Here is a 25,709-nt window from a genome sequence, read left to right as displayed (position 1 = left end):
CCAAATGTGTCTGGAAACCGAGTAACCTACCAGATGAAGCTAGAAGATGTTTAGCTGGAATTCTGTGCTTCTGCAGTGCTGTCCTGTGGAAACGTCAGGGCTGTTTTCCCCTCTGGTGCTGTGAGGCTGAGAGGCTGTGAGCTCTCAGCCAGAGCCTTTGGGACCTTTTCCTCCTGTTTCCCTGGAACTGGATGGTCACTGGATGACCCCTGGATGTTCACTGGATGGACCCCGGATCACCTTTGGATGATCCCCGGATGGCTATGTCTATTTCCCTGGAAGGTTTTGAGGAATGAAGCCTTTCCTACGGGACTAGCTGATCTGCGTCCTATAGACTGGCTTCCTTGTGTGTGACTGAAAAATGGTCCCTTCCCTCCAAAAAAACCCAGAGAGGGGCGGGACCAGGGATCCTAACTATTATTGACAGGTGGCTTGCCCTATGAATGCAGCCAAGGGAAGCCACCTATCTGTAAAGTCCCTGCAACCTAGGACTATGAACAAACACTCAGTGCAAAACAAAATTGGAGCCCCTGGAACAGCTGTTCCAGAACAGTAAACTAATCAGAAATGACCAAATACATGAAGATTGACATCTTTGCAGTAACTCCACTGTTTCTGATACTTTGTGTGATTTCAGTGTAAACTAATCAGAAATGCCCAAATGCATGAAGTTTGCTATCTCTGCAGTCACTCCACTGTTTTTGATACTTTGCGTCATTTCAATGTAAACTAATCAGAAGTGACCAAATACATGACGTTTGCTATCTCTGCAGTAACTCCACTGTTTTTGATACTTTGTGTCATTTCAATGTAAACTAATCAGGAATGACCAAATACATGAAGATTGACATCTTTGCAGTAACTCCTATGTTTCTGATACTTTGTGTGATTTCAATGTAAACTAATCAGAAATGATGTTTGCCATCTCTGCAGTAAGTCCACTCTTTCTGATACTTTGTGTGATTCCAATGTAAACTAATCAGAAATGACCAAATGCATCGTTTGTCATCTCTGCAGTAATTCAACTGTTTTTAATATTTTGTGTGATTTCAATGCAAACTGATCAGAAATGGCCAAATGGATGAAGTTTGTCATCTCTGCAGTAACTCGACTGTTTTTAATACTTTGTGTGATTTTAATGCAAACTGATCAGAAATGGCCAAATGCATGAAGTTTTTCATCTTTGCAGTAACTCGACTGTTTTTGATACTTCTGTGTGGTTTTACAGCTGTGTTGCGAGTTCAAGCTACGAGAGATGCTCAACAGACAGAAACCAAATACCAGATACAATCACTGGAAATCTAAGGCCACAGCTTTTATTACCTATCCATATCCTTATCCTATCCATATCCTTTAATTACAGGATCCATACATGGGCTGGGATCCAAATATCTGGTCTTATGGGAGGTTTCTTCAGCAATGAGTCCAGGATCACTCCCAAGCTGTGAACATCACTTGGATCCTCTGAGTGAGCTCTTGATCTTAAAAGTCTGGCCTTCACAGAGTGCCCAGGATAGTATTTCGCCATTCAAAAATCCAACTCAGTATTCTTGGCTGGTTATTACATTGGGTCTGGAATGAAGTATAGAATAGAACAAATGTAGATACACACCTTGAAGTCACCAATCGACTTATGGTGACCTCATTACGACATCATCCTATGGGGTTTTCCCCCGTCCTAGGATCCTGCTGAGATGCAGCCAGGGTGGAGCTTGCTGTAGCCTATTGCATGATGTGGGGCTACTTTCAGTGGGGCTCTGTCCTGGCAGTGTGTTCAGAGGCTGCCCTGAGAATGGGAACACGGGTGTGTTCCCATTCGCTAAGCTGGAGACAAAACTTGGGGGCAGATGGAAATCACCTAATGAAGATATGGAGACAAAGCAATGCTCTGTCCCATGATTTCCCCTGCTGTTCCCCGGATTATGGACCTCTGTCTGATGAGGTCCTTAGACAAGGGATACTCAGAGGTGGTTTCACCAGTTCCATCATCTGAAATCTAGCCAACAAAGTGTTGATGCTTCATAGCCACCTCTGCTTAGAATGCAGTGGGTGTTCTCTGCTTGCCAGAAGTTATAGCCTTTGGTGACACACCTGTTTCACTGACTCATCTCAAAATTGCAGCTCTGACTTCATTCAAGGCATTTAAAACCCAGCAAATACTAGATAAATCCAAAGTAAGAAAGAGAGGTGGGCTGAGACAGAGCTCTGGAAGAATAGACCTGATAAGATGGACTCTGAAGGATACACATCTCATACGCTGAAACCACAGGAGGAGGAGAAGGACCATAAGAAGACTTGGAATGAGGAAATAGCAGATTTATTCCCTGCTAAGAAGCCAATGCCAGGTGAAAATTACTTTACTCTTTGATATCCCATAAATAGCTCAATAGGTTGAGAAATATTAATCTCTCTCAAACAAACCTCAGCCCCTGGTTTAGTAGACAGAAGAGTTCTTTCCACTGTTGTTTTCTCTCATCTAGTTGACAATAACAAGAGAGAGATTTCAGTTCCTGAGCTTCAACAGTACTTTGAATATCAGGATGAGTTCTAGTTAGAATTCTTCTGATTCAGTCAAGTACCAGCTTTTTTTGTGTGTGTGTGTCAGGAGCGACTTGAGAAACTGCAGGTCGCTTCTAGTGTGAGAGAATTGGCCGTCTGCAAAGACATTGCTCAGGGGACGCCCGGATGTTTTGATGTTTTATCATCCTTGTGGCAAGCTTCTCTCATGTCCCCGCATGAGGAGCTGGAGTTGATAGAGGGAGCTCACCCACGCTCTCCCCGGATTCGAACCTGTGACCTGTCGATCTTCAGTCCTGCCAGCACAAGGGTTTAACCCACTGCGCCACCGGGGGCTCCTGCAAAGTACCAGCTGAAGGCACTTTACTTCTTGCCCATTTTGTTCTGGGGCAGTGGCTCCCAACATGTGGTCCATGAACCATCAGTAGTTCCCAAGAACTAAATATGGTCCATGGTCTCATTGTTAATACACAGTTGCAACTAGAGTGACTGGTCTCACAAAACCCTCTTATAGTGCTGAGGCAGGCCCGTAGCCAGGATTTTGATTTGGGGGAGGGGGTGCTGAGTTTGATTCGGGGGGGGGGTGAGTCTGGGTGAAAGAGGGTCTACCTTAGCAAACCTTTTGTATAGTTACCCCAATATCCCCAGTGGTCTCTCCTTTGCTGAAGAAACCAGATTTAGATCCCTCGGTTCCCTCCAGTTACTGCCCAGTTTCAAATCGCTCGTTCCTGGGCAAGGTGATTGAGAGGGCAGCAACGGAGCAGTTGCAGCAATTCCTAGACGACACAGCCGGACTAGATCCCTTCCAATCCGGCTTCCATGCGGGGCACGGGACAGAGACTGTGCTGGTCTCCATCACGGATCACCTTCGATGCCAGCTTGACCAAGGCGGGTCAGCGCTGCTTGTGCTATTGGATCTCACAGCAGCATTTGACACAGTCGACCACAATGTCTTGACCCACCGCCTTGCTGTTGCTGGAATCAGGGGGACAGCTTTAAACTGGCTGTCCTCCTTTCTTCACAACCGTGGACAGCGAGTGGAGAGGGGAGGCCTGGTCTCTGAGAGGTCCCCTCTATCTTGTGGGGTTCCTCAGGGGGCCATTCTCTCCCCTCTGTTGTTTAACATCTATATGCGACCACTTGCTCAGCTGGTTCGAGGTTTTGGGCTTGAGTGTTATCAGTATGCCGATGACACTCAGCTGGTGCTGAAGATGGAAGGCCGACCGGACTCTGTACCCGATTGTTTCCATCAGTGCCTCGAGGCCGTTACTGGATGGCTGCATGCCAGCAGGTTGAGGGTGAATCCAGCAAAGACGGAGATCCTATGGCTGGGTGGACCGGGCAGTGGGGACATCCATCTGCCCACCCTGGATGACGAGGCGTTACGCCCGTCATCATTGGTAAAGAGTCTGGGAGTCCTTTTGGACCCTCTGCTGACAATGGAGGCCCAGGTCTCCGCCGTGAGCAGAACCGCCTTCTTTCACCTGCGGCAGGCTAGACGGCTGGCCCCCTACCTGTCCAGGGACGACCTAGCTACGATCCAGGCCACGGTCATCTCAAGACTGGACTACTGTAACGCCCTCTACATTGGCCTCCCTCTGTCGGTGATTCGGAAGCTCAAGTTGGTACAAAACGCAGCTGCTCGGCTTCTTGCGGGAATTCCGATGAGATGCCACATAACACCAATCTTACTACAGCTGCATTGGTTACCAATTGAGCACCGGATCACTTTCAAAGTGATGGTACTCACCTTTAAGGCCTTGCATGGTCTGGGGCCAATGTATCTGAGGGATCGTCTCAGCCCCCACCAACTCCAGAGATCCCTCCGTTCTGAGGACCAAGATCTATTGGAGGTCCCCAGTGTCAAGACCTTGCGTCTAGTGGCAACCAGACGCAGAGCCTTCACAGCAGTGGCGCCATCAGTCTGGAATGCTCTGCCACCTGAGGTTCGTGCCCTGCGGGACTTACCAGCTTTCCGCAGGGCATGTAAGACATACCTGTTCCGACAGGCTTTTAATGTTTGATACTGTTGTTTTTAAATTGTTTTAAATTGTTTTTAAACTTTGTTAGATTTTAGCTATTCTTGTAAGCCGCTCCGAGCCCCAGGGGAGTGGCAGCATATAAGTTTAAATAATAAAATAAATAAATAAATAAAAATATGGGATATATTGAGCATGGTGATCAGATCATGATATGAATAAATGTAACAGTTTAAATAATGTATTAGTAAGGGCTTCTCGTGGACCACCATGAGAATTTCGGGGGGGGGGGGGGAAGCTGAAGCCCCTCAAGCCCCCCCCCCCCCCCGGCTACATGCCTGTGCTGAGGCAATGGGGATGTCGGGAGGGGAGAGGCTGAATACCCATGAAAGGCTTCACAACAAGCCTCCTGACTGCTGCTTCTCCTCTTCCTCCCTCCCTCTGAGTAGAGCTGTTCTATGTGGTGCCCAGAAGCAGAGGCACCTTGGTGTCTTTGTTTTTAGGCCTGTTCCTGGGGTTATTTGGGGTGCTGATTCAGAAAATTGCATCATACACATTGGCTCTAGATTATTAAATATAGTTTGCTTTGGGTGAGCAGATGGCGACTATGTTCTGTATCAGGATGTCATATGTTCTGTATCAGAAACTAGAGCTGATGTGGTCTATCCAATGCAATTTTCTGAATCAGTGACCCAAATAGTTAAACCAAATCTAAAGTTGACCAAAAACTGATTCGTAACAGTGTTGGTACTAATGTTGGAGAGTAGTCCCAGGTCAAAGTGGTCCCTGGTTAAAAAAAAAGTTGGGAACCACTGTTCTGGAGTAAGAGGCAGAAGTGGAAGGGAAAGGATGGGCAAAATGAAGTCAGAAAAGCTTCAACCAGCACTTCATCTTTGTACCCACAACTTCTGAGGTCACCTGGCCCATAGAAGGTGAATCCAGCCCCACCATTTCCTTTTTCCCTACTCATGATTTAAACCTTATGATAGGCTTAATCTTTGATCTCTTATACAAACCATGCTATGCCGGGCATGCAAGGTTGTGGTCACATCTGGAAACTTCCAGTAGTGCCCAGAGTAAAGAGTGGTGTGAATGGAAAGCTTCTGAAACTCTCTAAATGCCAGAACTGGTGTTGCTTGTATACACTCATCCTCCCACCCACTTTTGCAGATTTAACTTTTGTGGATTTGATCATTCACAGATTTGGTTAAAATGTTCTCTTCAGAAATATCTAGGTCCTCCAGTGTGACTTTATGGCCAATTTCTGCTAAAAGTTGAGCATAGAGTCATATTGGAGGACCGACTTAGAACTCCAATTTCTGGACATATTTATTTATTTACTTATTTACAGTTTTTATATTCTGCCCTTCTCACCCCGCAGGGGACTCAGGGCGGATTACAGTTTACACATATATGGCAAACATTTAATGCCATTTTTTGACATACAAACATATACAGACATACACAGAGGCTATTTAACTTTTTTCTGGCCGCCAGGGGAGCTGTCGCTTTCATCGTCCATCTGCAATGCTGATGAAGCACTTCCGCATTTCCCTCATGCTTCCCCGCTGGAATGCTTTGCTGGAGTCTTCTATATGGCCTCATAAATTAGTTAATTTAGCCTCCCCCACACTTTAAGGTGGTACCTTATTTTCCTACTTGACAGATGCAACTGTCTTTCGGGTTGCAAATGTCGACAACAGGCTACACACAATTGGTTGGAAACCCACTCCAACCCGAGGTAGCTTTGAACTCATGATCTTTTTGGTCAGAATGATCTTAATGCTCAGCCAGCTGTGCCACAATCCCGGTCTGACTGTATATCTGACTATAACCTATCATTTTTAAAAAATAAACTATTTATCGGTGGGTGGTGTAGGTTTTTTTGGGCTATATGGCCATGTTTTAGAGGCATTCTCTCCTGACGTTTCGCCTGCATCTATGGCAAGCATCCTCAGAGGTAGTGAGGTCTGTTGGAACTAGGAAAATTTATCATAGTAATGGTACAGAACAGAACAAAAATCATTGCAGATATAAAACAATAATTTTGATATATACATGCATACCTACATTAGTCAATCAACCAGTTATTTCTGACATTGAATGCATATTAATATCAATAACGTAACATAAATCATTTAGTCTTGCTACTTTTATATGTTATCAGCTATTTTCTATCTATACTTTCATCTCATTTATTTTTTTTAATATAAAAGTTCACCATAACATTCAAACAACAACACACAACATATTAGAAGGGGGGGGGGGGCAGGGGACAGTTCCATTTTGACTCCTGCATAGGTCATCATCTGGGGACCCCTCCCCCAGTACCAACTGGTGCTCTGGGCCAGAGTGAAGAGAGAGGGGGCCAGGGGACAATTCCATCTTGTCTCCTGTGCTATGCTAAGAATAGAATAGAATAGAATATATATTGTATAGACATATAATATTTATTATATTATAATGTAATGCAGTATAATACTAATAATATGATATTATATATTTATATTACATGTAATATTACTAATAATATTAAAATATAATGGTATAGTACAATATAGTAATATTTAATACTGATATTGTACTCTGCTAATAATGTAAGCCTCCAGCAAAGGATCACCGCCTTGTTGTGGCGCTGGAGCTTGAGCACCTCAATGATGTCATGAGCGAAACTGTGAAGGGCCACCCAAGGTCGTGGCAGAGAGGTCAGACCAAGCGTGATCCCTGGGGAAGGCAATGGCAAACCACCCCAGTATCCTTGCCAAGAAAACTAAATGGACCAGTACAACCAGAGATATGTCGGTATGCCATTGGAAGATGGGACTCCCAGGTCGGAAGATGGCCAAAATGCTACTGGGGAGGAGCAGAGGATAAGTTCAACTAGCCCCAGATGTGATGACACAGCTAGCTCAAAGCCGAAAGGAAGGCTAGCGGCCGACGGTACTGGAGGTGAACGACGAATCCAATGCTCTAAAGATCAACACACCATAGGAACCTGGAATGTAAGATCTATGAGCCAGGGCAAATTGGATGTTGTTATTGGTGAGATGTCAAGACTAAAGATAGACATTCTGGGGGTCAGCGAACTGAAATGGACTGAAATGGGCCACTTCACATCAGATGAGCACCAGATCTACTACTGCGGACAAGAGGAACATCGAAGAAATGGAGTAGCCTTCATAATTAATAAGAAATTAGCTAAAGCAGTGCTTGGATACAACCCAAAAAATGACAGGATGATCTCAATTCGAGTGCAAGGAAAGCCTTTCAACATCACAGTGATCCAAATATACGCCCCAACCACAGCTGCTGAAGAAGCAGAAGTAGATCAATTCTATGAGGATCTGCAGGACCTACTGGATAATACACCAAAAAGAGACATTATTTTCATTATAGGAGATTGGAATGCCAAGGTGGGAAGTCAAATGAAAACTGGGATCACAGGCAAGCGTGGTCTGGGAGAACAAAATGAAGCAGGACGCAGGCTGATAGAATTTTGCCAGGAAAACTCGCTGTGGTATAACAAACACTCTCTTCCAACAACCTAAAAGACGGCTTTATACATGGACTTCACCAGATGGTCAGCACCGAAATCAGATTGACTACATCCTTTGCAGCCAAAGGTGGCGGACATGCATCCAGTCGGTGAAAACAAGACCTGGGGCTGAACTTCTTATTGCTCAATTTAGAATAAAACTAAAGAGATCAGGGAAAGTACACAGACCAGTTAGATATGATCTCACTAACATTCCTAGCGAATATACAGTGGAAGTGAAGAACAGATTTGAAGGACTAGATTTAGTAAACAGAGTCCCAGAAGAACTATGGACAGAAGTCCGCTACATTGTTCAGGAGGCAGCAACAAAGTACGTCCCAAAGAAAAAGAAAACCAAGAAAGCAAAATGGTTGTCTGCTGAGACACTGGAAGTAGCCCAAGAAAGGAGGAAAGCAAAAGGAAACAGGGATAAGGGGAGATATGCCCAGTTAAATGCGCAATTCCAGAGGTTAGCCAGAAGAGATAAGGAACTATTTTTAAATAAGCAATGCATGGAAGTGGAAGAAGACAACAGAATAGGAAGGACAAGAGACCTCTTCCAGAAAATTAGACATATTGGAGGTAAATTTCAGGCAAAAATGGGTATGATAAGAAACAAAGATGGCAGGGACCTAACAGAAGTTGAAGAGATCAAGAGAAGGTGGTGAGACTATACAGAAGATCTGTATAGGAAGGATAATAATATCGAGGATAGTTTTGACGGTGTGGTGAATGAATTAGAACCAGACATCCTGAGGAGTGAGGTTGAATGGGCCTTAAGAAGCATTGCTAACAACAAGGCAGCAGGAGACGACGGGATCCCAGCTGAACTGTTTAAAATCTTAAAAGATGATGCTGTCAAGGTGACGCATGCCATATGCCAGCAAATATGGAAAACACAAGAATGGCCATCAGACTGGAAAAAATCAACTTATATCCCCATACCAAAAAAGGGAAATGCGAAAGACTGCTCCAACTTCCGTACAGTGGCCCTTATTTCTCATGCCAGTAAGGTAATGCTCAAGATCCTGCAAGGAAGAATCCAGCACCACATGGAGCGAGAGTTGCCAGATGTTCAAGCTGGGTTTAGAAAAGGCAGAGGAACCAGAGACCAGATTGTCAATATCCGCTGGATAATGGAGAAAGGCAGGGAGTTTCAGAAAAACATCTACTTCTGCTTCATTGACTATTCTAAAGCCTTTGACTGTGTGGATCATAATAAACTGTGGCAAGTTCTTGGTGGGATGGGCATACCAAGCCAGCTTGTCTCTCTCCTGAGGAATCTGTACAAGGACCAAGAAGCAACAGTCAGAACTGACCACGGAACAACAGACTGGTTCAAGATTGGGAAAGGCGTACGACAAGGCTGCATACTCTCACCCAACCTTTTAAATTTTTATGCAGAACACATCATGCGGTGTGCGGGGCTTGATGAATGCAAGGCTGGGGTTAATATTGCTGGAAGAAACATTAACAACCTCAGATATGCAGATGACACCACTCTGATGGCTGAAAGCGAGGAGGAGCTGAGGAGCCTTCTAATCAAGGTGAAAGAAGAAAGCGCAAAAGCTGGGTTGCAGCTAAACATTAAAAAAACCAAGATTATGGCAACAAGAATGATTGACAACTGGGAAATAGAGAGAGAAAATGTGGAGGCCGTGACAGACTTTGTATTTCTAGGCGCAAAGATTACTGCAGATGCAGACTGTGGCCAGGAAATCAGAAGACACTTACTTCTTGGGAGGAGAGCAATGTCCAGTCTCGATAAAATAGTAAAGAGTAGAGACATCAGACTGGCAACAAAGATCTGCCTAGTCAAAGCCATGGTATTCCCTGTAGTAACCTACAGATGTGAGAGCTGGACCTTAGGGAAGGCTGAGCGAAGGAAGATAGATGCTTTTGAGCTCTGGTGTTGGAGGAAAGTTCTGAGAGTGCCTTGGACTGCGAGAAGATCCAACCAGTCCATCCGACTGCTCATTGGAGGGAAGGATACTAGAGACAAAGTTGAAGTACTTTGGCCACATCATGAGGAGACAGCAAAGCCTAGAGAAGACAATTATGCTGGGGAAAGTGGAAGGCGAAAGGAAGAGGGGCCGACCAAGGGCAAGATGGATGGATGGCATCTTTGAAGTGACTGGACTGACCTTGAAGGAGCTGGGGGTGGTGACGGCCGACAGGGAGCTCTGGCGTGGGCTGGTCCATGAGGTCACGAAGAGTCAGAGACGACTGAACGAACGAACAACAACAACAATAATGTAAGCCTCACCGAGTCCCTTGGGGAGATGGTAGCGGATTACAAATAAAGTATTATCATTATCATTATTATTATTATATCGAATATATTGTATGTATATATATCTTGTATGCCGCTCTGAGTCCCCTTCGGGTTCTGGCCCAACTTACCTGTCCGAACGCATCTCCTCCTATGAACCAGTTAGGACATTAAGATCATCGGGGAGGCCCTGCTCTCGGTTCCGCCTGCATCACAGGTACGTTTGGCAGGGACGAGAGACAGGGCCTTTTCAGTGGCGGCCTCTCAGCTGTGGAACGCCCTTCCTACAGAAATTAGATCAGCCCCCTCCCTATTCGCATTTCGGAGGAAAGTGAAGACCTGGTTGTTCGAGCAGGCATTTGAATAGACAGTGTGATGAACATAGGAATACGGAACAACGGATGATGACATTGGATCTTGATTTTACTGAGACGCTAATGAGATGTTATATTGATGTTTAACTGTTTATTATTTTATTATTTTAATAGTTTGTAACTGTTTTTATGATGTTAAGCATTGCATTTTTGCTATTGTTAACTGCTTTGAGTCACCCAAGGGCTGAGAAAAGCAGTATATAAATGAAGTAAATAAATAAATAAATAAATAAATAGAAATGTCGTAAATAAATAAATATTACAGACCAAAACCCCTATCCCACACAAAATAAAACCTCTTCCCTATACCTGTGCACCCTTCACCATGACTTCCAACACCGAAGCACTATGAAGCCTTTAAGCCAATTTATCTATCCTTGTTCATAGTAATCGAAAATTCTTAATGGAGCTCCTCTATGTGACTGACTCTCCATTCAGATATGCCATGGCCAACTTCCATTTTTCCAGAAAGTCCTCCTATTATTGGCTAGTTTGGCTAGTTTGGCCATTAGCATATATTCCCTCATTCTTTCCCCCCAATCCTTTTTAGTTAAACTTTTTTCCCCCTTTCCAATCTTTTGCTGTGGTTAATCTTTCTGCAACAAAGTTATATTGGTATATTTCTTGGTCCCTTTGATTATTGTTTTCTCGATGTAAACCTAATAGACACAATCCTGAGCTTTTTTAATCTTATTATGTAGCATTTTAATAAGATACTTAATTAAAAAGTAAAGGTAAAGGTTTCCTCCTGACATTAAGTCCAGTCGTGTCCGACTCTGGGGGTTGGTGCTCATCTCCATTTCTAAGCCAAAGACATCTCCAAGGTCTGGGTTGTTTAAGTTTTTTTTGGGCTATATGGCCATGTTTTAGAGGCATTCTCCCTTGACGTTTCGCCTGCATTTATGGCAAGCATCCTCGGAGGTAGTGAGGTCTGTTGGAACTAGGAAAATATATCTGTGGAGTGACCAGGGTGGGACAAAGAACTTTTGTCTGTTGGAGCTAGGTGTGAATGTTTCAACTGACCACCTTGATTAGCATTTGATGGCCTGGCAGTTGTTTGGTGTGGCTTGTTAGTGCCTGGGCCAATCTTTTGTTGAGTGGTGATTAGATGTCCCTGATTGTTTCCTCTCTGTTGTTTTGCTATTAGTCCCAGCTTCTGCCAACCTGACAGTTTGAAAACATGCAAATGTGAGTAAATCAATAGGTACTGCTCTGGCGGGAAGGTAACAGAGCTCCATGCAGTCATGGAGCCACATGACCTTGGAGATGTCTTTGGCTTAGAACCACCATGTCAGACTATACAGAGAAGCCATTGAAATACACAAGCATGTGGACAATTTCATCAGAAAGGAGGAAACCATGAAAATGAACAAAATCTGGCTACCAGTATTAAAAAAACCCTCTAAAATTACAACAGCACAACAACAGAGAGGAAACAAACAAGGACATCTAATCACCTCTCAACAAAAATTTGCTCGAGGCACTGTCAGGCCATTATATGCTAATCAAGGTGGTCAGTTGAAACATTCACATTTAGCTCTCACCCTGGTCATTCCACAGATATATAAACCCTTTTTCCTAGCCACGAATACCAGGAGCACATGCTGCTCCCTGGATTCGAACTTGCGACCTTTCGGTCAACAAGTTTAGCAACTCAGTGGTTTAACCCACTGTGCCACCAGGAGCTCCTTTTACCTTATCCCAAAATGCCTGTGTGGTCTCATAGCTCCACCACATGTGGAAGAATGTCTCTTTCTGTTTCCTACATGTCCAGCAAATAAATACCTTGTTGTGATTTATCTATTTTTGCTAATGTTGCTGCAGTGATATAGCACCTGTAAAACATTTTATATTGATTCTCCCTATCATTGAAGGAATTCAATAAAAAGAAAAAAGAATGGGAGAAATGAAGAGACTGAGATTCCAAGAGTGTGAATTTTATAAGAAACTTTTGAGAATGGGTTAAAGAGAAGAGAGAAAGGAGAGAAAAGAATTTTTTTTGTCGTGTCAGGAGCGACCTGAGAAACTGCAAGTCGCTTCTGGTGTGAGAGAATTGGCCGTCTGCAAGGACGTTGCCCAGAGGACGCCCAGATGATTTGATGTTTTATCCTTGTGGGAGGCTTCTCTCATGTCCCCACATGAGGAGCTGGAGCTGATAGAGGGAGCTCATCCACTTCTCCCTGGATTCGAACCTGCGACCTGTTGGTCTTTAATCCTGTCGGCACAGGGGTTTAACCCACTGCGCCACTGGGGGCTCCGATAATAATAATAATAATAATAATAATAATAATAATAATAATAATCTTTATTTATACCCCACCACCATCTCCCCAAAGGGGACTTGGGGTGGCTTACATGAGGCTAAGCCCAGTAGTGCATTACAACTGAATAAAACCAAAACACAGAAAAAACATCACAATAAAATAAATAAAACAAAGAATACAATAAAACAGTGCAAAAATACAGTGGTAAATAAGTCACAATCACAGGCGATGATTCCATTTGTAGACACTCCCCTTGCTTTGGGTCTCCTGGGAGTGTGCAGAAGAGAAGATGCAACCATTTTCAAAGATCACTGAAAAGAGTGAAGGAGGTAAAAAAGACAGTGTTGCCAGGCAAAGTGTGTGAAAGGTGAAGAAAGATCACAATGACTTGGAAGAGATGGAAGGGAAAGCGCAGGAGAATTATTTTGGAAAACAAGATTGTTTTGGAAACGAGAGAAACAAAGTGGCCTCAAATTGAAGGACAGAGCTGGGAGGGAGAAGTGAAGGAAAAGGGTAAAGGCTTGGATTGTGGGTGTGCATGTGTGGCACACCAAGGTTGTGATGAGCACCTTTGAACCCACAAACACACAAATGTTCTTTAATAAGCAAGCAGTTTATTGAAGAGTAATATGGCAAGTGCCAAAAGGTAAAAGGCAATAAAAAAGGAAATAACAAAATGTCCAAAAAACAATCCAAATGCAAAATAAACTTAACCAGCAAAGTCCACATCAGGAGAACAGGATAGTTCCAAAGTCCAATTAACCAAGTCCACAGGAAATAGTCCTTAAGTCCAAAAGGTTGGAAGAACAAAGTCCCTTGAAGAGTCAGGAGCACACTTGAACAACACTAAATGCAGTAGCTTGAAATCAGGATACAAGGCTTACAAAAATCTCAGCATGAACATGAATCTGGAGCAAGATTTTACATGAGTCTCAGCATGATACAAAGACATGAGGCAGGCATGGAAGCTGAATGTTGGACTCCCTGAAGAGCATGCATGCACAGGCCCTATGTTATTCAAAACACTATGGCAAAAGCATTCCGATTCCCTTGGGAAACCTCTTTCAAACCCCTTCTTTCTCTTAATCTTGCTGAACGCCTTCTCCCTAAGTCTAGGTGGTGATCATGATAGATTTGCCTTCCTCCGGTTCGTTCATTAGCATATTCCTTTCTCTCTCACTATCTAACCTTGACTGTTTGGCCTTGGCCTGTTTCCCATCAGACTGTTTCAAGACATCTTTGCCTCGGGAACCAGCAATCCCAGAATCCTCAGTTTCACTCTGGCTAACTTCATTTTCTAGACCAAGGGTCCTCAAACTAAGGCCCGGGGGCCAGATGCGGCCCTCCATGGTCATTTACCCGGCCCTCGCTCACTGTCAACCTAAGTCTGTAACGACAACAACAACAATCCCATCTCATCAGCCAAAAGCAGGCCCACACTTTCCATTGAAATACTAATAAATTTATATTTGTTAAAATTGTTCTTCATTTTAATTATTGTATTGTTTTAAGTGGGTTTTTGCACTATAAACAAGATATGTGCAGTGTGCATAGGAATTAATTAATGTTTTTTTCACATTATAATCCGGTCCTCCAACAATTTGAGGAACTGTGACCTGGCCCTCTGTTTAAAAAGTTTGAGGACCCCTGTTCTAGACCATCATCTGCATTCACAAATCCCCAAGAATCAATAGAAACCTGATCATTAAAGTCAAACATGGGAACCTCTGAAGGGTCCTGATCATGATTATTCTCTTGTGGCACGAGACAACCACAGACTGAACCTCTACAGCATGTTTACTCTGGTCAACTATAAAACCCATGGTGGAGAACAGTCAAACATGGCACTTTATTGCACCCGGAAGTGTGCTCTGCAGATTAGACTATTCATTGGATTTTATTCTCCTCATCTCTAATGTCTGATTGGAATATAGATACTGGAGATTTTGGGGGTATGAAGCCTCAATGGTGTGGTGAAGTATAAGAGTTTATTCGATGCTTAGACCATAGGTCTTTCACATACAAGGCAAGGCAAATAAATAAATACATGAACACCAGATTATTAAATACAATATAAAATACACAATAAAATCCTATAAATCATTAAAATGCTACATATATCAGTGGCAAGATGCGTATATACTGTATGGACTCACACCTGCGTAATTAAAAACCAAGTAAATCAAATAGATACAACATTATTAAAACTACATAAACAGCCACTATTAGTTAAAAGCATCCCCAGCACAGTCAACTGCAATATCAGAGATTGGTTTTGCCTGGATTTTCTGTGCTGCCAGGGCAAAAAGAGACACCTATTGAGTAACCACGGGGTTAGTGTCAGCCAAGAGATAGAAAATCTTTTCGGACACAGTGTTGGTCTGAAGGAGATGAAGAACAGACCCCAGGATTTTGGTTCTTGGTTCAGAGTACAGAGGACAGAAAAGCAAATAGTGAGGTAGATCCTCAATTTCCGGGGCCCCTTCTGGAGAGCCTCCAGTTTCGCTGTCTGAGACTCATCCCATCCTCAGACAGCAGCACCATACAAAATTTGGGCTATAACTTTACTCTGAAATATTTTAAGGGCTGGGACAACTAGATGACCTCCTGCAGTGTTGTAGAATCTGAGTATTGCTCCGACAGATTTCAAAGCCATCACTTTAGTGTGTTCTATATGCAGAGGCGACCCTAGGTAATTTTCAACGGTAAGCAAACAGTATTTTGTCGTCCCCCACTCAACCAATCACTGATACATATTTTCTGTTCATTGTGGGAGTTCTGTGTGCCATATTTGGTTCAATTCCATCACTGGTGAAGTTCAGAATGCTCTTTGATTGTAGGTGAACTATACATCCCAGTAACTACAACTCACATATGTCAAGGTCTATTTTCTCCCTAGAGCGCCTCAAGAGAGCCCCTGGGCAAAATCAACTATACTGCAAATTCTTACTTTGTTGAGCCACCCCTGTCTATATGGGTTTTCCAGGATAGTTTTTCCGTGAAATGGATTCCAAAGTACTTACATTCTTGACATTGTTCTATTTGGTGACCCCTGATGGACCATCTGTGTTGAAAGTGTCTTCTTCCAAACACCATTACCTTTGTTTTATTATAGTTGATATTCAGCTTTTCTTTAGAACAACATGCACCAGGCTTAGAAAGCAGTCTTCTCAGGCCAATAGTGTGGTGAATATGGCAAAAGGTATTCAAGGTAAAGAAAATACAAGCTAGGAAAGGATGCATAAGTTTGCTTTTCCCTGAGCCTACTGTAAAGTACACTCTTCTCCCCTCCCTTTTCCTGAGTTAATTGAATACAAAGTACTTTTGCAGGTTGATCTCAGTTTGCAGCAAGTAAATAAGTGGAAGAATGGTAGAAAGTGTGGGGAGAAGAAACTGGAACGTTTTAAAAGTAATTGAATAAGTAATATGGAAGAGAATTAATCAGCACTGACCTTGGCAAATTGGGGCAGTAGGTGGGTATGTATTTGTCTGTGTTGATGTCTCTTTAATAAATATTATTTTCTTACCCAGTATCTCCCATAGTGAAGCCAGGGGATAGCGCACCTGTCAAAGAAGATTTTCCCCGCCTGTACAGAATTTGGGATGTGAGCCAGAAATACTTTTTCCTGGTGGACAATATTCTTGTAGCAAATCATCAAGATTCCAACGCTCCAGGTAACTGCCTCCATTAGGTTAATAAAAATGTAGAATTGTCTTCAGACAATGCTTACCTAGCTAGTGATGATTTAACTATGGATAAATGAAGACTCAAATCAAGGAAAAGCCACCACTCCTCTTAATGTTTCCCCAACAACAGCAAGAGTAAACAGCAACCCCATTGTCTTCCCCTGTACATGAGGCAGGGCATAGTGGACAAGCATACAGATGTGGAATTGGCTGTTCTGCTCCACAGTCACACAAGGTGGAGGATTCTTTGGGTCGTGCCATATTGCCAGGTTGTCTTTTGATATTCTCACTCCACTTCTGAGTCTGTTCAGGGACTTCCAAGTTGCCCAAAGGGTCTTCCTCCAAGGGCAAACCAAGAAAGGGCAACTTGGAAGTCCCTGATATAAGTATAGACTAAATTCAATATCATAATTAGCTAAGTGTTCATACAGTTTATCCCTAATACACGGTTTCTGCAGTATTTTGTGAATTCCTGCACAAAATGGAAAACAGTTCAGCCGCCCTTTAAACCAGTGTTTCTCAACCTGGGGATTGGGACCCCTCAGGGGGTCAGAGGGGGGGGGGTCAGAGGGGTCACCAAACACCATCAGAAATCTAAAGGGTCTTAGGAACCCTTTTGGCAGAGAAGGCTAAAGATCTCTCACATGTCCTCTTCCTTTTTGGTGTTTGTTGGTGAACTACAACTTCCAGTATTCAAAAAACAGCACTCCCCAACCCCAGCAGTATTCAGTGTTGGCCATGTAGGTAGTGTGTCAAGTTTGGTGCAGATCCATTCTGGGCTGGGTTCAGAATGCTCTTTGATTGTAGGTTAACTATACATCCCTGCAACTACAACTTCCAAAGTCATGGTCTGTTTTCCCCAAACTCCAATAGTGTCCACATTTGGGCATACTGAGTATTTGTGCCAAGTTTGGTTCAGATCCATATGAGTTCTCAGTGCTCTCTGAATGTAGGTGAAGTACAACTCTAAAACTCAAGGTCAATTCCCACCAAACCCTTCTGGTATTTTCTGTAGGCCATGGGAGTTCTGTGTGACAAATTTGGTTCAATTCCATCGTTGGTGGAGTTCAGGATGCTCTTTGATTGTAGGTTAACTATAAATCCCAGCAACCGCAACTCCCAAATGACAAAATCAATCCCCCCACAACCCAACCAGTATTCAAATTTGGGCATAACAGATATTTGTTTCAAATTTGGTCCAGTGAATGAAAACACATCCTGCATATCAGATATTTACATTATGATTCAAGTAGCAACAAAAATAATTTTATGATTGGGTGTCACCACAACATGAGCAACCATATTAAGGGGTCACAGCTGTGCTGGTACGGCTGTACCAGGAGCTCCAACTTCTTTTCCTTTCTATTGAGTATTTGCATGTATTCCAAAGTTCCATGCATTTTGCAATAAAGTAGCTTCCCTTGGTTTGCAATAATAGGGCCAATGACCCATCAATTATCATTATGTTCTTTAGATCCGCCCCTTTTTCTGGGTTAAGGAGGGAAAAAGGGGACCTCTAGTTCAGTTCACACAGAGAAGCCTTTCGTACAGGACGTGAATCAGTTCCACCTGTAGAAAGCTTCGTCTTTTACAGCTTTGCTGGGGGAATCCAGTCCCACAGCTCTACAGAAAACTACAGCATAGCCTTTGTTGGGGAATTTAGTTCCACAACTCTACAGCCAGCTCTTTGCTGGAGAAATACAGCTCCATGGTTTTTCAGCCAGCCTTCGCTGGGAAACAAAGGACTTCTTTCCTCTGGGAAATCTACACAGAGACTTTGACCTGGTAAGGACCTCTCGCGGCAGCCATAACGCAAATTGGAACCGGGTGTAGGGGCCCCACGTCAGCAAAGCCTAAATACAGATTGCCCAAGGAGAGGTCAAGGATTTCCCTTATAGAAGGAAGAAACAGTTTATGAAGAAAGTTGCCTGTCCCTTGTGGACAAGATTTAAGCAAGCCACCAGTTGATTCAAAGCCTTGAAGTATTTGTTTGATTTATTAGAGATTTAAGCAACAATAAAAACTTTGTTGAACTTTCTAAGTCTTTAAAAGAACTTTGTGTGGGGAAATCCAAAAGGCCTCTCAGCCGAGGCACCCCTGGCGTCCTGTTGGGTGTACAGAAAACACGTCCTGTCTACAGACTCTTTCACAGGCCCAGCGCGTGACAGCACAACAGCATTAGGAACGCTGAGAATCACTGCTTTAAACTGTTTCTGGTGGGGTACATTCCTGGGCTGGGTATTAGAGGGGCACCTACATGCATTACAGTGGGTGGTGAACAAGGTGCTTATCACTTTATTCTTACCTCCTTTATTCATATGAAAAAGTGGGCGTTTGTTTATATAGACCTTTTCTGTTTACTGTCTTCCATTAGTGGTTTCTCATCCAAAATTCCCTGACCAGCAACAAGTCCTTTCTCTCTCTCTCTCTGATATTACTGGCCCCGTTTCTCTTTCAGAGCAGTTGATGGAAGTGCTCCCTAACACTGCTCTGGATTCCAAAATGATGCCCATCTTTATGGGTCCCCAAGGTAGAAAACAATGCCTGTCCTGCGAGAAGTCTGCTGAGGATCAACTTCAGCTACAGCTAAAGGTGAGTTTTGCTTGTGCTTCGGAATCTTTTTTGATTCCTGTTCTGTTCTTTCCCCCACCACAATTAAAAATGAACATGCAAAAATATTGTGGGACTTTTGAATCCAGACTGACAAAGTTTTGGAACACAATACACCAGACATCATGATTGTGGAAAAGAAAAAAGTTTGGATTATTGATGTCACCATACCGGGTGACAGTTGCATTGAGGAAAAACCCAGCTGTTATCAGGATCTCAAAATCGAACTGTAAAGGCTCTGGCATAAACCAATACAGGTGGTCCCAGTGGTCATTGGCACACTGGGTGCCGTGCCAAAAGATCTCAGCCGGCATTTGGAAACAATAAACATTGACAAAATCATGATCTGTCAACTGTGATAGGCCTCCCTACTTGGATCTGCATGCATCATTCGAAAATACATCACACAGTCCTAAATGCTTGGGAAGTGTTTGACTTGTCCGTAAAATATAAAAATATGTATTGTTGAAGGCTTTCATGTTGGAATCACTGGGTTGTTGTGAGTTTTCCGGGCTGTATGACCGTGTTCCAGAAGGATTATCTCCTGACCTTTCCCCCTGCATCTATGGCAGGAATCCTCAGAGATTTTGAGGTCCGTTGGAAACTAGAAAAATTGGGTTTATATATCTGTGAAATTAACAGGGTGGAAGAATGTTTCAATTGGCCGCCTTGATTGACATTTAATGGTCTAGGGCAGTGGTTCTAAACCTGGGTCCCCAGATGTTTTTGGCCTACAACTCCCAGAATTCCCAGCCAGTTTACCAGCTGTTACGATTTCTGGGAGTTGTAGGCCAAAAACATCTGGGGTTCTCAGGTTGAGAACCACTGGTCTAGGGTATAAAGGTAAAGGTTTCCCCCTGGCATTAAGTCTAGTCGTGTCTGACTCTGGGGGGTGGTGCTCATATCCATTTCTAAGCCAAAGAGCCAGCATTGTCCATAGACACCTCCAAGGTCATGTGGCCAGCATGACCACATGGCGCACTGTTTAGCATCATCTAGCAGTATTAAAAAAACTCTAAACTCATAACAAGTAAATAAAGAATGCTAAAAAAAACAGGGGAATTCCAGACAAGAAACAATCAAGGCCAGCAATTCACCTCCCAACAAAGGATTCCCCCAGCAGTAAGAAGCCAGACTTTGAAATTGCTAGGCCATTAAATGCTAATCAAGTTGGCCAATTGCAAAATTCACACTTGCCTCAAATAGGGATGACTTCTTTCTCTCACCCTGGACACTCCACAGATATACAAACCCAATTTTCCTAGTTTCCAACAGACCTTGCAACCTCTGAGGATGCAGGTGAAACATCAGGAGAGGATTCTTCTGGAACATGGCCATGCAGCCCACAAAACTCACAAAGACCCATTTTAAAAAGAGAAGAAGTGACACAGTGGAAGATGGAGGCATGCCACCCACCTGGAAGTATGGCTTTGCACAAGAGGCATTACAATTGTGTGATGTCAGCAGCTGTATAAAGCCTCCCATCACTACAGACCTGAATGGCACAGAATAGCAACAAACATCCAGCAACAGTCACAACCTGGCATTACAGCAAAGCCATGTAAGGACCTATCTACACTGCCATATAATCCAGTTTTTAATCCAGATTATCTGCTTTGAACTGAATTTTATGGCAGGCTCATCTAATCCAGTTCAAAGCGGATCATCTTGATTCAGAAACTAGACAATATGGCAGTATAGATCCAGCCTAAAAGAAAAAGGTATAAATGAAAAGCCGCAATTAAGTTGCCTTGGTGAGGAGAGAAGTGTCAGGAACCAGTTTCCAGGCCTTCAGTTTTGGCGCTGAAAACCAGGGTTCTGACGTAGAGCACTGATAAGAACATTGCAGCTGGTGACCTCGGGGGAAGGCAGTTGGCATTTGGTGGGAGAGTTGCGCGGGATTTACCATTTGGCGGGAAGAGTGTTTTCAAATGTGGGGGTGGGTATAAAGAGATGACCAGCGGCCGCTGGTCAATCTTGGCTTTTGTTATGTCTGAGCATCCTGCAGTAAAGTTTCTAATTGATTACGGATCGGAGTCCTGTGTCATTATTGGGGATGGCTGCTGTGAGCTGACAGAGAAGCCTTGTAGAAGGTGTTCATTGTTTGCCAGGCAGATGTTTCATGTTTCTAGTATCATATCTCTTTTCTTTCTAACAGTGTATTTCTGTTTTCTTAGGAAAGTGACATCAAAAAGCTGTATGAAGGAAAGGAGAAATCACTTCCTTTCACCTTCTATAGCAAGACTGATGGGGGTCCCGAGACCTGCTCTTTCGAATCGGCCGAGTACCCGGGTTGGTTCTTAAGCACGTCATCCGAGCCAAACAAACCGGTGGGGCTGAGTCGCCAAGGAGGGACTGAGAACACACTGTTTTATTTTCAACGGCAGTGAAGTCCCTTTTTATATGCCTAACGACAATAATAATAAACTTTATTTGTATCCCGCCCCATCTCCCCATAGGGCGTTCATAAAAGGCAAGTATTCAATGCCAACAAATAAATACATGCATACGTGAATTAATAAAACATGTAAAAAACAAACCAGCAATTCACTCATTTAAAAATCATAATTAAACAAGACAACATAGTACCACACTGAACAGTGCAAATGATTGGGCTGTTGTAGGTTTTTCGGGCTATATAGCCATGTTCTAGAAGCATTCTCTTCTGACGTTTCACCTGCATCTATGGCAAGCATCCTCAGAGGTTGTGAGGTCTATTATTATAATGGCTAAAAAGGGTGGAATATAAATGTTTCTAATAATAATAATAATAATAATAATAATAATAATAATAATATCACGCAGACAGACTACAAACAGAGGCATAACACCATTGCTCAGATGATTCATTGGAACTTGTGCCACAAATACCATCTACCTGCGACAAAGAACAGGTGGGATCACAGGCCGGAAAGAGTTACATAGAATGAACACGTCAAGCTACTCTGGGATTTCCGGATTCAGACAGACAGAGTTTTAGAGCACAATACTCCTGACCTCACAATTTTGTTAAAAAAGTATGGATTGTCGATGTTGCAATCCCAGGTTGAAGGAGACAATGAGTGATTTTTGCAATAGCTAAGCTTTGGCAACAAAACATAAGAAAGGTACCCCTCCCTGCAGAGAAAGAGCAACATGTCAGCAAGAGGGAGGATGTTCTAAAAAGAAGTTGCTAACCTGCTCAGCTTACATAGGAAATGGGTTTGCGGTGAAGCACAAAGTTTGCAAGTAGAGAACAAATTGTGGTTTTGACAAACAAAGGTTCAGGCTAGGTGCAAACATCAAAAGGTTGATGGGAGGCGGTGTTGGAAAGAGTAAAAGGTCAACCGTCAAGGTACCATCCATAACCAAAAATACCCTTGTTTACTTGATCTTATAAAAGTTTGCAGAAACCAAGGAAGGGGGCGGCAGTCACTTGCAAGTGTTGGTGCCTGTGTGTATTCAACACAACTGTCTGACTTTTTCATGGCCGTGATGAAAATAAAACCTTGTTTTTGATCTTTTTTGGGACTGTCTCCTTCCTTTCATACTCCCATGATGTGGACCTAAGTATTAAGACCCGATTTAGGGTCTCTAACAAGGTGACAGCAGGATTGAAGAGACACAACAGGAAAAGCTGACACAATACGAGGATTTAAATATTGAACTGCAAAGACTCTGGCACAAACCAGTAAAAGTGGTCCCAGTGGTGATCGGCACACTGGGTGCAGTGTCTAAAGACTTTGGCCTGCACTTAAACACAATTGGCACTGACAAAATTACCATCTGCCAGCTGCAGAAGGCCACCTTACTGGGATCTGCACGCATTATTTGCCAATACATCACACAGTCCTAGACTCTTGGAAAGTGTCCGACATGTGATCCAATACAGCATCTGGAGTTTTGGAGTTGGGTGCCATCTCTACACAGATGACACACAGCTCTACTACTCTTTTCCACCTAATTCCAAGGAAGCCCCTCGAGTGCTGGATGAGTGTCTGGCCGCTGTGGCTGTCCGGATGAGGAGGAACAAGCTGAAGATTAATCCCGACAAGACAGAGGTCCTCCTGGTCGATCGTAAACCGGATCGGGGTATAGAGTGGCAACCTGTGTTGGACGGGGTTGCACTCCCCCTGAAGTCACAGGTATGCAGTTTGGGTGTCCTCCTGGACTCATCACTTACGCTTGAGGCTTAGGCGTCGGCGGTGGCTGGGAGGGCCTTTGCACAACTAAGACTCGTGCGCCAACTGCGACCATACCTTGGGAAGGCGGATCTGGCCAAGGTGGTCCACGCCTTAGTCACCTCCAGATTGGACTACTGTAATGCGCTCTATGTGGAGCTGCCCTTGAAAACGGCTCGGAAATTTCAGTTGGTTCAACGGGCGGCAGCCAGGTTGTTAACTGGCGCTCCTTACAGGGAGCGGTCAACCCTCCTGTTTAAGGAGCTCCACTGGCTGCCATTCATTTTCCGGACCCAATTCAAGGTTCAGGTTCTTACCTACAAAGCCCTGAACGGTTTGGGACCTGCCTACCTGCATGACCGCATTTCTGTGTACAAACCCACACGATCTCTTCAATCATCTGGAGAGGCCCTGCTCGCACTCCTGCCTGCATGGCAAGCGCGACTGACTGGGATGAGAGAGGGGGCCCCTCGACTCTGGAACTCACTTCCCAAGGACATCAGGCATGCCCCATCTCTGGCAGTCTTTAGGAGGAGCTTGAAAACGTGGTTATTCCAGTGTGCCTTCCCAGAATAATGAACCCTTAGCACTATGTCCTCTAAAGCACCTTATACTGATTTAGGATTGTTTGTATGTTTCCACTAACACCCCACCTCCCTATCTTGTTCATGCCCAGCATTATTTTAAATTTTAATCATATTCAGCCCAACCATAGATTTTAAATGTGTGTTGTGCTATTGTCAATGTTTATGCTATTTGTGTTTGAGATTTATTTTAATTGCTTTGTATTGTTGTTATTGCTTGTATTGATGTATTGTGGGCTCGGCCTATGTAAGCCGCACCGAGGTCAGGTGTGCAAACTATATTTATTATTATTATTATTATTATTATTATTATTACAGTAGAATGTCTGCTGTGGACTCATCTTGTTGTGTTTCAAATAATAATAATAATAATAATAATAATAATAATAATAATAATAAATATACTCAGTTCTTGTGGGTTTTTTCGGGCTATATGGCCATGTTCTAGAGGCATTTCTCCTGACGTTTCGCCTGCATCTATGGCAGCCATCCATAGAGGTGAGGTCTGACCTCACCTCTGACCAGACCTCACCTCTGAGGATGCCTGCCATAGATGCAGGCAAAACGTCAGGAGAAATGCCTCTAGAACATGGCCATATAGCCCGAAAAAAACCACAAGAACTGAGAGATTCCGGCCATGAAAGCCTTCAACAATAATAAATATAGTTTGCACACCTGACCTGCATATTGTTTGCACATGGGCATCATTATATTTCATTTAAAACAGGCTTAAATGCAAGGGTGATTATTTGTGTGCAACCCTAACTTCATCAAAAGCATTCAAAGCACAGCAGAGATCATATAGGCTGAGTTTTCTTAAAATCAATTTAAGACACTGAATCAACCACATGTAACATCGGTGATTAATTTGATCAGTGATCAATGGTACATCATTAAGTGCTCAGGTATTGAGAAAGTATGCCATTCGGGTACTAAGAAGATGGAGAAATGATGATTAATTAAAGGTGGAGCTTAATATGACTAACACAATTAAGGTGGATTCGTAACATGACTTGATGTACTAACCATTAATTATTCTAAATGTGACACATATTAATATTTCCGGGAAGAACTTCAATTTCAATTTCCAGTATGCATGATGATGGGATTTGAATATCAGACAGGTGGCTCCCAGCTTGTTGTGTTTGGTTAAGTGGATTGCAATATTCCCTGCAAGTGTCTGTCAGGCAAATGGCAGCAATCCTGGTTGATGTATCCAAGTGTAAAAGGAAACAAGACGAAAGGGTTTTTAGGTGAAGTAAAGGAATGAGATGTATTGATAGACCACAAGTAATTAAAAAACTTCCTTAGTCTTGACAGCTAGCTCTTGTACTAGTGCAAAGTAAGCCCAAAACATTATGTTGACTGAAGTAAAAGACAAAGAACACACAAGATAAGAGAGGCTGCACCTATTTTCATTTGTCTGAATTTACAATAGTTTAGGAGCCCCTTCAGTTAAACCACTGAGCTGTGGAACTTGCTGACCGAAAGGTCGCCGGTTCAAATCCAGGGAGCAGGGTGAGCTCCCACGGTTAGCCCCAGCTTCTGCCAACCTAGCAGTTCGAAAACATGCAAATGTGAGTAGATCAATAGGTACCACTTTGGTGGGAAGATAACAGCGCTCCATGCAGTCATGCTGGCCATATGGCCTTGGAGGTGTCTATGGTCAACGCTAGCTCTATGGCTTATTTATTTATATTCTGTGTTTATATTCTGCCCTTCTCACC

The 25,709-nt window shown here is 43.3% G+C and overlaps 1 protein-coding gene across 1 annotated transcript; it reads left to right on the top strand.

Moving 5' to 3' along the window:
* The first annotated feature begins 2,157 nt into the window (after positions 1-2,157).
* Positions 2,158-22,212, top strand: LOC132782665 (interleukin-36 receptor antagonist protein-like). The gene is made up of 4 exons (XM_060787541.2): positions 2,158-2,345; positions 16,473-16,616; positions 19,087-19,220; positions 21,416-22,212. The coding sequence occupies exons 1-4, from the start codon at positions 2,228-2,230 to the stop codon at positions 21,626-21,628; spliced, it is 609 nt and encodes a 202-aa protein (XP_060643524.2). The 5' UTR covers positions 2,158-2,227; the 3' UTR covers positions 21,629-22,212.
* The last annotated feature ends 3,497 nt before the right edge of the window (positions 22,213-25,709 follow it).

Source organism: Anolis sagrei, chromosome 7 (genome assembly GCF_037176765.1).
Source record: "Anolis sagrei isolate rAnoSag1 chromosome 7, rAnoSag1.mat, whole genome shotgun sequence".
Classification (NCBI taxonomy): Eukaryota; Metazoa; Chordata; class Lepidosauria; order Squamata; family Dactyloidae; genus Anolis; species Anolis sagrei.
This window is presented reverse-complemented; position numbering and strand designations above follow the sequence as displayed.